Genomic DNA, 13,742 nt, shown 5'->3' on the forward strand with positions numbered 1-13,742 from the left:
TAATATAAGTGTAGCCATAATAGAGCCAGTAGTTTTTATAGGCTTTCACTGCTGTGTTCAACCTGTGTATGACAATACTTTTCCAAAAAAGTTTCATTGCTTTTACTGTGTATCTTCATTATTGCAGGGTAACTCAGTGGTAACATAAACTATAACTAATCAGCACTGTTGAAAGTTTACTGTTTTATGAAATATTTTCTGCAATATTTATACAATGATAAAAGAGAAATACAGAAAATGTTAAAAGAACTAAGCTTTTATTTTATTTCTGTTTACAGTTCTGAAAATCTTCTAAAAAGTTCTGCAGGAGGTTTATTTTCTTTATTATAGCAGTATAAAAAAAAATATTTAATTTTGATTTATCTAGATGGTTCGATTTGGTTTCTTGAATTTAAACAAGGAACTGTGAATATTGATGTTTATTTCAGCACTATCTGAATTAGTGTAAATTTTCTCTCCTGCCATAAAGATAAAAACAGAATGTTGATCCTGCTCATGTACAATGCATGAAAAAGAGTGAGACTCCTTAACCAGAGAAACAGATGAAGGGCCAAATCCATGTGAAATGGTCAAGCAACCGAGATACAGAAAGGGTCCCGAAATCTGTTTTGATGAAGCCAAACAGGTAAAATTGAAGTTGTAAGGTTCTATGAATATCTTTATAAACAATTGTAGAGCAGCTTTAGACAATCAGTGAAAAATGTGTTTAGCTGTACCTTGGTGCCTGGTAACCCTTTTATCACTAAACATACTGTTCACTCTAGACCATAGCCACTTTATTTCAATTAACATAAACTTAACAGCTGCTTTCTTATCTGCCTGTCCTATAATCATTGCACTTTCACACATGATTCCTACTAAAATATCATCAGTGAGCGTAAAACTGTTGGTCTCTGTATGGTACTGTGAAACTCAGTTCTTCAATGGCTTGCACAAGTATACAATAATCTTGGCTTGGAAGTAGTATTTTTTATAATAATGTTTCCAAATGTTATTTTTAAGTTATTGTTAAATTATTTAAATTTTGAATATGGTTTAGGACATTGTTTCTAATTCTGCAAATTGTACTGCCTTTAGGTCATGTTCTTAGCAGGTTTAAAAGTGCATTGCTTTACTGAAATCACCAAAACTATGCTGTTTGGTACTTCTGTATTGAACACATTTGTTTTGAAAGAGAAAAATTATAATTGTGCCACATATCTAAACTATTTTTAATCTTATTTCTATGTTACCTTTCAAAGATACAAAAGAGATTACATTGAATTCAAGTTGTTCAGAATAAATCTCAAATAGTACTGAACAAGGAAGTGCCTGGCATTAGTTACAATAAAAAATTTATAAATGCATTTTCAATGCCTCATGCAATCCTGCAATTTCTGCAGTGGAAAGTTTGTCCCAAACCAGTGTACTTCATTGTTTATAACTGCTGTATACCAAAATTTGTTCCTGTATGTTCTCTGCTTTTCTTGTAACGAGGCATAATTACTGACATGTCAGTAGCATTTAAAAAGTTTAGAGAACTGGTATTCAATGCATTTTTCTGGTAACCGAATTTTATTTTAAAGAGGAAGTCTTCTTACTGGCCAACAAAGATTAAATAAAGTTGAAAACCCAGAAGTTATTTTGGGATTTTGAAAATCCAAAAGCTATACAGCCATTGTAAATATTCCAAACGATCCTGATATGATTGTGTGTGAAAGTACAACTCTTGCTCACTAGCTTGACGTGCTGATCAATGTGTAAGTCATGTGTTTTGTAACAGTGGATTGTTTTGATTAAGCTTATTTGCAAAATTTGCTGTGAATCTCTTGCTCTTGGGTGGATGCTTTCACATTAACTCTGCTAACTGCCAGCAATCTGCATGGTATCTCATCTTGTATGTCTTTTTTTCTGTGTTTTCTTTCCTTTCCTCTACTTGCTACTTTGCCCGTTATTAATAGGATCAGCCTATATGCACAACGAGTCGTGCCTCTGCCATGATGTCCGCTCCTATCTTCATTTTTCTGCAAGTTTTCATGTGGTGTGGATGGTCAGTTACTTTCTATAATTTTTGTTTTGTTCTTGGCTTAAAAAATTAGCAGACTTTTTTACTTACTGAGCATACAAAAAAGAAAACAGAATAAAGCGAGTCCCAAAAGCAACAATCTGGAGTAAATTACTGTCGCAATATTAAGGGAAATTAAATATGAAAAAAACCTGTCTGGAGCCTTATAAATCACAATTACTAAACATGAGGGCCTTTCCCATTGAACATACAAAGACAAGGGAACCTGTTGGATTTACATGGTTGGCTCTTTGAGATTGCACATGTACCAGCTGAGTCCGCATCCTTCACTTCTAAGAATTTTTTTCCTTGTCCTTGTTAAAATGAACAGAAGAAGAAAGCTTTTTCCATAGATAAAAATAGATACAAAGCAAATAGAAGAGACAGCATACCTGTGAAAATAAAGCTTTACTTAGGGGTGGAAAGGATGAGTGATATGTGTGTGTGTTATTATTGAGAAGAGCAAGGAGTTTTCACTGCATTCAAATGAACACAACAGTAAATAATTGAAGATAATGGTGTGAATCAATTTGGTTAAACTGGGAATTCAGTAAAATAATATTTTTTTTTTACTTTTTAATTTTTGCGGCTTAAACATATTAATTGCCTGATTACAGCAGAAGGTGAGGTTTTGCTTCTAAGTAACTATGTAAGTAAGTTCCTGTACATTGACCAAGTGCAGACTCTGGGATTTCCAAGTAAAGCCTTGGCAACTGGGCTGTGCTGCATTTGGTGCTGTGGGGCTGCATCACGAGTCACTGTGCAAGTGACATGTCTGCAAGAGAACTGCTGAGCTAGAGAGCAAAAAATGTGTGTCTGAAGGGGTTCTGATCAACGTTGTCCTGAAAACCACTAGAGGGAGATACTCACATGTCTATCAAAGTAAAGCAAACAGGCAGAACCAAAAGCTTTCAGGGCATTTTTCAGAGTTAATGTAATGAAATATTAAAAAATAATTAAACACTAAAATTAACTGAAATTTAGAACAGTTATGTTAACAGTAATTTATATTCTCTCTATATTTAGGGGAACTTTCAATTAATATATCTTGAACATAAATGAAAAAAAAATCTTTTAATTCTGTTTAACAGTTTCCTTTTTGAGTAATTTTGAAGTTTCTTATTCTGTATTTAAATGACGTAGTTTCTTGCAAACCTAGGAACTTGCACAACCATGGCAAAAGATTGTAGGAAAAGGTGAAAGGCCCTTCTTTAAGTCAGTAGTATTTCACATTAAAATCTAGATTAGCATCTCATGTTCTTGCTCATGCAACTTGCTCTGCACATAGTTTCTTTAATTAAAAAGCTACTGTCCAATGTACATAAAGCAGCAGAGACTCACCTTGAGCTGAATTCTTTCTGCCCAAAATGTGCTTTCTACTGAAGGTGGGAAACTTCAGAATATAATTTTAGCTGATAAGCTTTTGGCAGCAGAAAGTTATAAAAGTAATTTTGTTCATCCATCTTGTTTTTAATAACTTTGTGATTTTGGAAACGGGTTCTCTCTGGACATTAATCTGTGTAGTTATATTAAAATCACTGAAGCCAACACAGATACAATCCAGCTGATCAGGTTCACTAACCTGACGGGTTTTTTTTTTTTTGCTTTTCATCAAGGATAACAAAATAGTCATTATCACTGCCTCAAATGGCTTGCTCTTACTTTGTACATGCACACTGGTTTTGTTTGCCATGCCTGAGACTAAAGAAAAGAAATGTACAAGTTTTTAGCCCTCACTGGGAATGTCTTACTTCCATCAGCTCCCAGGTATGTCAGTGGGAGCTTTGAGGGTGATTAGCAGTCCAGGCAACTGGATATATGCCAATGGAATTGCCTGTGTCCCCAGTGTGTGCATGGGGAGCTCCACACCTTTGACAGCTTTGTCTGGTAGTCCAAAGGAGGGCAACCCAAAATTTGTGAATGACCATGCATTGGAACTAGAAATTACTCTTGAGTAAAAGCAAAGGTGTTCACAGTGTAATATGAAACATTTATAATGCATGCTTATAAAAGGTATGGCTGAGGTAATCTATTGGTATCAAGGCCACATCAGAAGCTCTTTGGGCAGATGTTATTTTATAAGTCAGAGTAGCACAGTAGGTTCTAATGAATTATTATTGTTTAAAACCAAAGTTTTAGTACATTAAATAGTTATAGTGCACTTCTAAAGGAGAAACAAGTATGTTTATAGCCTTGGTGTATATGTGTATATACGTATTTATAGTCCCAAGTGTATTTTTAGAACTTTGGACTGGCAGTGTCTTCAAGGAAATGCTGATGTATAGCAATGAGTCTGTTGTTTTGATACTTAAAAATGAAGGTATGGTTTTATAAAAGCATTCATTTCCATTCTGAAAGTACTAAATAATTTTCCTGGCATGTGATGCTGTAGAAGAGCCTTACCTAGACTTGTCCCAGTAAGGCATGACATGAAGAAGATGACATTTGGATCTGACACTTCTCTGTCTCAAGCATACAAGAAAATTTGCTGTAACGAATGCAAGAAATTTCTCATACACTTCTGATGAAATGAAAGCAGCCTACAACAATTCTTTCCAATTTCTTTTACAAGTCTCTCTCTCTTCAAAGAGAATTTATACACACACATAATTTTGAAGACAACAAAGAGAGGATATACCCAGCTGATCTGTTATTCAGGATTTGTGTGATTAATGTCATGGGCTGGAAAATTTCAGTGAAACTGCTTAAAAATAGTTAAGTGTCTAATTGCACTAGAAGAGGTAAAGATAAGATAATGTAAAGAGAAGATAAAACAATGCTATATATCTTTGTTATAAGATGCTTTAGAAGAAATCTCAAAAATAACATTAACATGAAACAGCTGAAAAGTTCTCTTAAAGCTCAAGTAGAGGGGAAGCATTTTTAAAAAAAAAGGCATTTTGAAGACCATTCAAAACTGACATTTTTCTCAATCTAGTTTTAAATTGGGGTGGAATCCTGCTTATTTCGAGAGGACTGTTGATTGTTTTAATTCATGTAAATAAACAAAATCAGATTTTGTCCTCTTTTTTATTTTATATTTTCACATTTCCTGTAGTTTTGACAACAGTGAGAGTTGAACAGAAGAAAATTACAGTGTGAAATTCTGTGGGGAAAAAAATTAATTTAGATAGGATTTACTGTACCTTCTTTGCCACGAGTATTTTTGTTTTTGCTTACGACACAAAAGCATTAACTGATTCCAGAGACAATATTTAGAAATTGTTCTTGGCAGAACTGCTGGTTTACCACTGCAAATTGGTCTACAAACCTCAGAAATTTGATGTGGCTTTTATCAATATGAGGTTAAAATCTCACTAAGCTTTAAATATGTGTATAAGCTTTGTGTACTTTTGTGTGGTGCAGTTTAATGCTGTCGTTCATAATAAGATGATGCCTGTCCTGCATGAGCCTTCAAGATATTCTCTACTATTGTGAATTGTGAATCCTTTAAAAAATTCTCTGTGTAGTCTTAGGGAGAAGGGAAAAAAGATACTAAAATACTTCCTTTCCACCCAATAGGATTACATTGTATGACTGGTGAATGTAAGAGTGGTTGAGAAATTGTGGTGTGGTTTTAAAAAAAAACAAAATTCATACAGCAAATAGAAATGGGCAACAGAATGGAAAGTGTTTACAAAAAGATGTGGTGGTAGGATTAATTTATCAATATAATTTGCATCATTTGGTGTAATGCAAGATTACATAGGCTGAGTCCTGTATAACTCTTGTGGAGGCCTACTTGTTTTCTATCTATACTGGATGCCATTTTTGCTATAAAGGTATTTTCCCTTCATGATATGCACAATTTTGTTTAAGACCTTCAGTTTACTACTTATACTCTCCGGACATCTCCTGTCTGTTGGAAATTTTAAATCTCCTGCTTTGCTTTCAACTCTTTTTTCAAAGATGACTCTTCTAAGTAATTTCAGTGATAAGAATAATAAATACCAAGCGGTAACACTGAGTACCATTCACTGAATTCATGTGAGAGCAAACCTTTACTGATAATTCTGTTTTTAATCGTATTCACTGTAAGGAAGAAGCACCAGGGTTATTTTGAAGTGCTTTAAATAGAAATAAAGCTGCATGACAAGACACAATGCAGATGCAAATAGTGACAGAGCCAAACTAAATAAACCAGAATGTTCAGTGCATCTTGAAATCTTAGCATCCTGTACAAATCTGGTGTTAGCAGAGTTCACTTAGGACTTCTTGTTGACCAGAAATCTTAGGAATTTTGAACTTGTAGAGTGCAATCAACCAAAAAGAATCAAAACCAAAAACCAAACCAAACCAAATCAACACCAACAAAACCAAAGAAAACAAAAGGCCTAAGCCAAAACTATACAACTAAATTATAAAGTTTACACATGAAAGAGCTATATCTGGAAAAAGCTACTGTTAATAAAGAATGGCAACCAACATGAGGTATTTACTTTAGGACAAAATGAATTTTTATTTCTTTCTAAGGAAATTGAATGCTATTTTTGGGGGGTTTTTTTGGGCTTGGGATTGTTGCAGTGTTTTGCATCCAAGTTTCTAAAAGAGACTCTTGGTCAATGCTATAACTCCTGATAATGTACTGGGTCTACTTTGTCTGCTTTATCTGATTTTCCATATTTTTTTCCAAACTGTTTTGGAAACCTACCAGCTTTAAAGAATGCATTGTGTGCAAATAAATAACTTTATAATTCTCACCCATTAAAGCTGGTATAAAGAACTCGTTGAAGGTCTTTCCTATGCCCTGCAATTCCCAAATTATGTCTTTACACCTCTGTTATGAAGGAGTTGCCCTAACATCATATTTGGCTTTGTGCTTTTAATTTAGTAAAAAACTTTCCATTATCATTTCAGTGTATTCTACAAAGAGGTTTCAAGGAACTACTTTATCCCCCCCTGTCCATTTCCTGTTTATATTGGATCTGCCATTTTTATGTACTTTCTTGTTCTTGCCCATTTGATTAAACTTGATGTCCTGCATTGCTATTCTTACAAAGCTGGGAAGTTTTGCTTAAGGAATGCAAAATTTACTTAAGGAAATTTGCTAATAAATTAAAGCTTGTTTAATGACTCTTTCTTATTTATCATGATTTTACATTTTATAGACACACACACACCCACACACACCCACCCCAGTCTTGTCTGGAGTATATTAAGTATTACTTGCATATGCCTCAGTGGCATGTCAGTCTGAACTAGGAGCTTTTCTCTGTCTGTTGGCTTTCCTCTGCTTTCTGTTATATATATACTTTTTAATTTCTGTGCCAGGAGTCAGTCTGTTACAGTCAGATTCAGTTGTCTGTCCTTCCCTGCACATATTGCTCCTGTTCAAGAAGTTTCCCCACTTGCTAACATACCTAAATTCCTTTCCACCTACATTGTTTTCTTGCCCTTGGAGGCTTGGAATCTTTTGGAAAATGGAAAGTGTCTTTTCATACCATGGGTGCAGAATACTGTGAAAACAAGAGAAAGACCAAATATTTTCAGCCTTCAGAGCTACCCATGAGTCTCAGACTTCTCAGACAAAATGGAGAGGGGAAAATTTTCCTGGTGTTTTAGGTACCAATCAGAGTTTGTATCAGTCTTGAGAAACAAGGTTTAAGGTGTTACAGGCTCCAGAACAGGTATCAAATGTGTTTCAGCCAGACTAATGAATAGGTCCAAAATGTGAATGGTATTAACCATTATAAGTAAAGAGAGACCAAAGATCAGCAATTAATGGTGGAGAGGAATGAGGAAGAGTGGTGTGAGTGCTATGTGGCATAAGGAATAGTTACTGATGCATGACAGCAGTGCAGATCAGAGAGAGCTTCAAACTGCATCCAGCATGTACAAGTAGTGCAATGGAAAATTTCCTTGTTGTACTTGAATAGAGCACCAGAGGTAGAGAAAGGATTTTCATTCTCTTTGATCATATCTTCACCTGCAGACCATATTCATTTTATTGTGCAATCATTTGATGAAATGGACATAAACATATTTTTGTGTTTGTTTCCTAAACTTTGAAAAGTTATCTGTTCTTCTATCTTTTCTCGCAATAAAGTCATACTCACAATCTTAAAATGAATGCAATTTTAAGCAATATAGATGGTGTTTACTGGGGCCCCCAGGTATGTTCCATAGCATTTCTTGATGGATGGTGTAAGTATCCCATCTAGTTCATAAGTTTGTGCTGTAAACCTTGAAAGTATTTAATCCTCCCATGTTTATAGTTAAAGTAGTAACGCCACTCTTTGTATCAAAAATCAGAGAAACTTCCAGGAATTATTTTACTGTTATTTTAGCAAAATAACACATATAAGACCAAAAATGATGCCTCAATGGTAGTTCAAAATATTGAAAACTAAGCTATAGGTTACCTCTCCAGCAGCTTCCCTGTAATTAATATTAAATGATTTCGTCTCTTCTTGTCGGCAGGAGGATTCGGCTGACTGCGGTGGGGCCTCTGGTCTGAGTCCATCACTGTGGTCTATGGTAGCAATTCAGTTGGTCCTGCTCTGGCTGTTATCTGGCAGCAGACACTGCCAGTTATGACCTTGCTAAACCAAAACCTGCGTAACTTAACCGAGACCTGGCCAAAACGATAGCCTCAGTTCCATTTCCGAAAGGGTCAGCCGCCGGGAGAGCAGCAGAAGAGCAGCGCTCGCGTCTGGTTACCGCGCGTTGCGGGGCTCGTCGGGGCGCCACGACGCCTGCATGTTGGAGTGTCAGATCCTCACCCGTGTGTGAATGCTGCATCATCCACGCCATCCAAACTGATTTCTGTACCTGCCCCCACTGGGGAAAGCTAAAACCTTCTGTTTATTCATTTGTTTGTTGTTGTAATCTTGATGACTTCATGTAAAAGGGCTCCCCTAACAATAGCTGATGTATATGGTTTTTTGTTTCTTTTAAGCTTTGGATATCTTGAAGATTTATATTCTTTTACATGGACAGTTTAAAAACCAAAAAGAAAAAGAAAAAGGAAAACGTTCTCCCCAATATAAATTACTAGCACCACAACGGCTGCTTTTAACATCACTTTTGTCCAAACTTGTTGATTAAAATGAAAATATTGGCCAGTCTTCACCAGAAGTTCAGCATGATTAGAATGCTTTATGATGAGTGGTTAATTTTCCAAAATGAATCCTACAGCCAGCTAAGCTTTGGTAGGTTGATATTGTATGTAGAAAGGAGGAAAGGGAGAAAACTACTGTTTTTCAAAATTCAAAGGTACTGGAGAGTGTAACTAAAAAAGTGATTTTCATCTTAAACTTGGTATAATCTTCTGTCAGAAAAAAAATTGTTAATTTAAATGTAATATTCACCTCCTTTTCACAATGCAGTTACATATAAAGCTAGTAGAAATTCTTCAAAGGCTGAAACAAAAATGCTTGTGAATAAAAAATGTCTTTGTGATATTTGAATGTTGGTTTCCAGGGGTATTTTGCATGATGATGATGCTAAGTTATTGTTTTTCAGTTTGTTTTCTTTGATGGTAGAGTATAGTTCATTGAAAAGATAACAGAGTGATTCTTGTATTGTGTGAGAAATTGAACATTGCAATGTTTTGCAATCAAATCATACTACATTATATTATGAAACAGAGCTCTGAATATACTGTGCAATGAAAAAGCTGAGAAAATAGGGTAAATATAGCTATTGTAAAAAAAGGGTTGAGGTGGATTTTTTACAGATTAGCGATCTCATGAAAACCTGTGTACAGATATTTTAAGAATATAAAAATCAGATTTAACACATTTATTTTTGGAAGTATATGTTCTCTAAGGTTCATATCAGGTTCCCCCTTTGTTTTCTTCATATGAACCCACCCATAATATTAAAACTTATGCTGTTGCTATTTATTATTGAAAATAGCGTATTTAACAGCAAAATTACCTGGTTGCTGCAATTAGAAAAAATATAAACAAATGGGGAGCCTTGAATCTATATGTATGCACATTGATACTTGATTGTGAATAATAACTCTAGAAGTTGTTTTTATACAACCTCATTGGTGATACAGGTTGGTGCAGTAAATTACAATATTACGGTGTAGCATAGTGTTGATGCAAAATATGATTTGCGCTTTTTTTTTCTAGTTTTCAGAACTAAACAGTATTGCAAGACAGCTAAACCAATGAATGTGCAACTCTGCTGGTATTGTACAGTTCTGCTAACAACTGCAATATGCAAATATTAATATGGCACAATACACTAGCTCATTAAAAAATAAAAAAATGCAAATCATCAGTATGTATATGCTGGCAATTGATTGATATAATTTTGATCATGCCAAAAGCTTAAAAAAATGATTGGGCATGCATTAATATCCTATGAAAACTGAGGAAGCTACTCCAAGCCATGGCATGGCTCGAACGATCTGATGTCTACTGTAGTTGTACTCATGGCTGGTTCATTGTTTTTCATGTACCTTGGCTCCAGCTGTGTATTTTCTCATGTTTGGAAATACGGTGAGTGAAAAACAGAAATCCTGATCTTTTGATCAGTGATAAAATCTGGGTTTAAAAAAATATACCTAGCAATGTCATAGGGTTAAAAGTACAATTAACTGTTTTGGATGACTTCAGGTCCTCCTCAGGGAAGGTGAGCTAATGTTGATGATAAGGGTGAAGATAAACTTGGAGCTCTTCCTTCTAGTCATAGTGCTGTAGTTCTGTTCACTCTAGTACCAATTACCACCTGATAAAAAAATTGGTTTGAGTGTTTCTAATGCCAAGACTGCATCCAGTGATTTTCCTAATGTGGTCAATTGTTGTTTTATGGGAGGAGCAAGTTTTCTAGGATTAGGCCAATAATTACTGCACTCACTGCTTTTACTCTGAGGTTACCTTAAGTATTTGTTGGTTTGTGTTGTGCTCTTTTAATTTCACATTAGTATGATAAGTTCTCTATAGTTTTGATTTAGCTTCCCAAAGAAACCCTTCATGGACAAGTTGCACTGTTTAAAACACTTTGCCTTTGCTGGTAGGCCATATTCAGAGTTACTCAGTAAGTATTTGATTAGAGTTTGTTGGAAGAAAGAAAGATGGCACAAATTCATGCTGCCACAGGAAACATCCGTGGCTTTTGCTCTCATCCCACTTCCCTTAGAGTGCTCAGTGCGAGAGGAGGGAGAAGCCCATGCCATGCAGACACACAGCCCTCCTGGGTGATCCAAAGAGGGAAATGTCCTTTGTTCCTCACCTTTGCCCCTCTATATTACCTGAGAAAATGTGTTTCTATATAAATATTTGGCCTTCCAGCTAACATTATGACGTTGTATATAAACATTTAGTCAATATGATTCCCATCTTATTAATACTTTAGAAAGTAGTGAGTATTTTAAATACTTTGAAATTATATATTGTAGTATATTCAAGTAATTGTCAAGACTATTTTTAAATACCCCAATATCTGCAAAATGAAAAACATAGACCAAAAATGCAATCTGAACTTCAGCTATCTCAAAATGTCAATACCAGTCTAATAGAAATAACTCGCATGAATAAATTCTCATGCAGAAGAGTATCCTTATTCTCACAGTGCGTCATAGCCATCTACTCTTGTCTTTGAAAGTAGAAGCTTGAGCCTAAAATTTAAATTAAAAATATTTTAAGATATGATATACTGTAAAAAGCTGTGGTTTTTAAGGTCAGATACAAGGCTCTGTCAATAGATGCTCAACTCCTTTAATAGCATGAAGGGAACTGTTGGGACTGGTTCAGTTCACACAAAAGTCATGCAGTGTATTGTACATCTGATAAGTAACCACCAGTGAAGTTGTTACAGCATGGTACTGTGCAAAACATGATCTGAGGACTTAACATGAAAGGTTTCTTTCTAGTTTTTTTTCTTTTAAACAACCAGCATTACTGCCGAAACACTGACCGTGGTCCATATTTGTAACAGGTTTTTAACATGACATAGCAGGTCTGATTGACAAGATTTTTAGGTCCTGTACCTTTAAGACTTTAGTATGATCTTTTTCATGTTTCTAATGCTTGAGGCTTTACTGCTTAACTTGACAAAAACAACAGTGTTGCTGCCATTTGTAAGTTTTCCTACAATATTCCTTTTATTAACTTAAAACCTGGCCTTACTGGTTTCAAATAGGCAGTATCCCTTTTAAGTGACCTTTGCAACCCAAGTGTTACTTGCTGTGGTTGAGAGCTTTTTGCTGTCACTGAAGAGACATTAAAACCTTTTTTTCCCATTAACACATAACAAACATGCTTAGTACGACTTAATTCCAAAACACAACCTCAGTACCACTGATCCAAAAATTCAGATGCTAGCACACTGGTTATTAAGAAATATAGTAATGCCAAAAAGGCATTGCAATGAACTCGAGTGTTTTTGGAATGTCAACCTAAGGTGAAATCTTAATAACTCCTTTCTTAGGATAAATTTTACCCTAACTTCATCAGACATCCAAGCCTTTAACAAAGGCCACATTTATTATTATTTTGTTCATACCACAATGTTAATATTGTTAATACTCATTGTACACTATTGTAAAAAGATTAAAACAAAGCATCTGAATACAATTCAAGACTTTTGAAAAGTTAGCCTCACCCTGTTCCCAGCTACTTGCATCTGTCCTGTTTATGGTTTAAAAGAAAAACATCATCTTGAAGAAATATTTCACTGAGGCTAAAGGGATACTGTCTTGTTCAGATGCCATGAAATTGCGATTGTGATCTGACAAAGCTGTCTTCTCTTCTTGTGTTGTATGGAATGTCTGGATCATGCTTTCTGGGATATTTTTATTGAAATGCTCAGTGTGCGTTTCTGCAAAAAAAGACCTGGTTGCTCTCACAAGTCAAGCAGGTCTTTCTCCCTTTTCTTGTGTTCTCTTGACACTTTTGTGGAACTTGACAAGCCTGGAAAAAAAAAAAATTTTTTTTGTAAAAATTTGTACAATAATGTTATAAAAAGTTTATAATCCTAGAACTGTTGTGTTAATTATTGTGCAAAAACAGTATATTCAGAATAAAAGTTTATCATTTAAAATCAACAAAAACTATTTTATTGTTTATTCTGTATAATAAAAACATGTAAATAAGCCCATATTATTTGCTATATAATACTTCTGTGTTTCATATAATTTAACCTAAGTGTCTGAGGAGAGTGAAGACAGTGACTTAATGCAGGTCTTCATGGGTTCGGAGAAGGATGCACAGCAACATTCATATCTGTTTCATTTTTGACTCTAAAAATTAAAAAAAAAAAAGTGGAAAAAAAAAAGCAATGAAAACTGAGGGTCTGTAAAGCTCTCATAAATTAAGAGACAGCTGAAGTATCCCTGTTGTCCTGAAACAATTGCTTTTGGAAGGGTTGCCATTTGCTAACTTATAAACACTGATGAAGTCCAAGGGTTCATTCACATGGAGAAGCAGAGTAAAATCAGATGGCTCAGATGAGTCCTGCCCAAGCTGTTGTCCCCACCTCTGACCAAAACTGAGTCACGATCCAGCCAGCTTCTGTACTGCTGCTGCTGTTCTTAGTTGAGGAGTATAATTAAAGTGGATGTGTGTACCTCAATAAACAGGCTTGGGGTGCCCAGGGGGTCTTTGCTGGGTTTCAGACTTCCTGCAGGGGCACTGGCAATCTCTGAAGTGCAGGGCAGAAAGCTGCAAGCAGCAACTGCTTTAGAAGCCTGAATTTAATCCTTGACTGCGAGTGTGACACAGCCTAGAGAGAATGGCAGTTG

The 13,742-nt window shown here is 35.3% G+C and overlaps 1 protein-coding gene across 3 annotated transcripts in view; it reads left to right on the top strand.

Annotated features, from left to right (window-relative positions):
• The window catches only part of CACNA2D1 (calcium voltage-gated channel auxiliary subunit alpha2delta 1), a 368,426-nt gene extending 355,356 nt beyond the window's left edge, over nucleotides 1-13,070 (top strand). For all 3 annotated transcript variants that reach the window (XM_054270564.1, XM_054270555.1, XM_054270556.1), the window contains 2 exons: nucleotides 543-625; nucleotides 8,465-13,070. In XM_054270564.1, the coding sequence (XP_054126539.1) occupies nucleotides 543-625; nucleotides 8,465-8,581 (200 nt within the window). In that variant the 3' untranslated portion in view covers nucleotides 8,582-13,070. The remainder of the gene's footprint in view (nucleotides 1-542; nucleotides 626-8,464) is intronic.
• Nucleotides 13,071-13,742: the final 672 nt, after the last annotated feature.

This window comes from Melozone crissalis, unplaced genomic scaffold (assembly GCF_028551555.1).
Source record: "Melozone crissalis strain CALT ecotype California unplaced genomic scaffold, PUWL_Pcris_2 ptg000004l_1, whole genome shotgun sequence".
In the NCBI taxonomy this organism is placed as follows: Eukaryota; Metazoa; Chordata; class Aves; order Passeriformes; family Passerellidae; genus Melozone; species Melozone crissalis.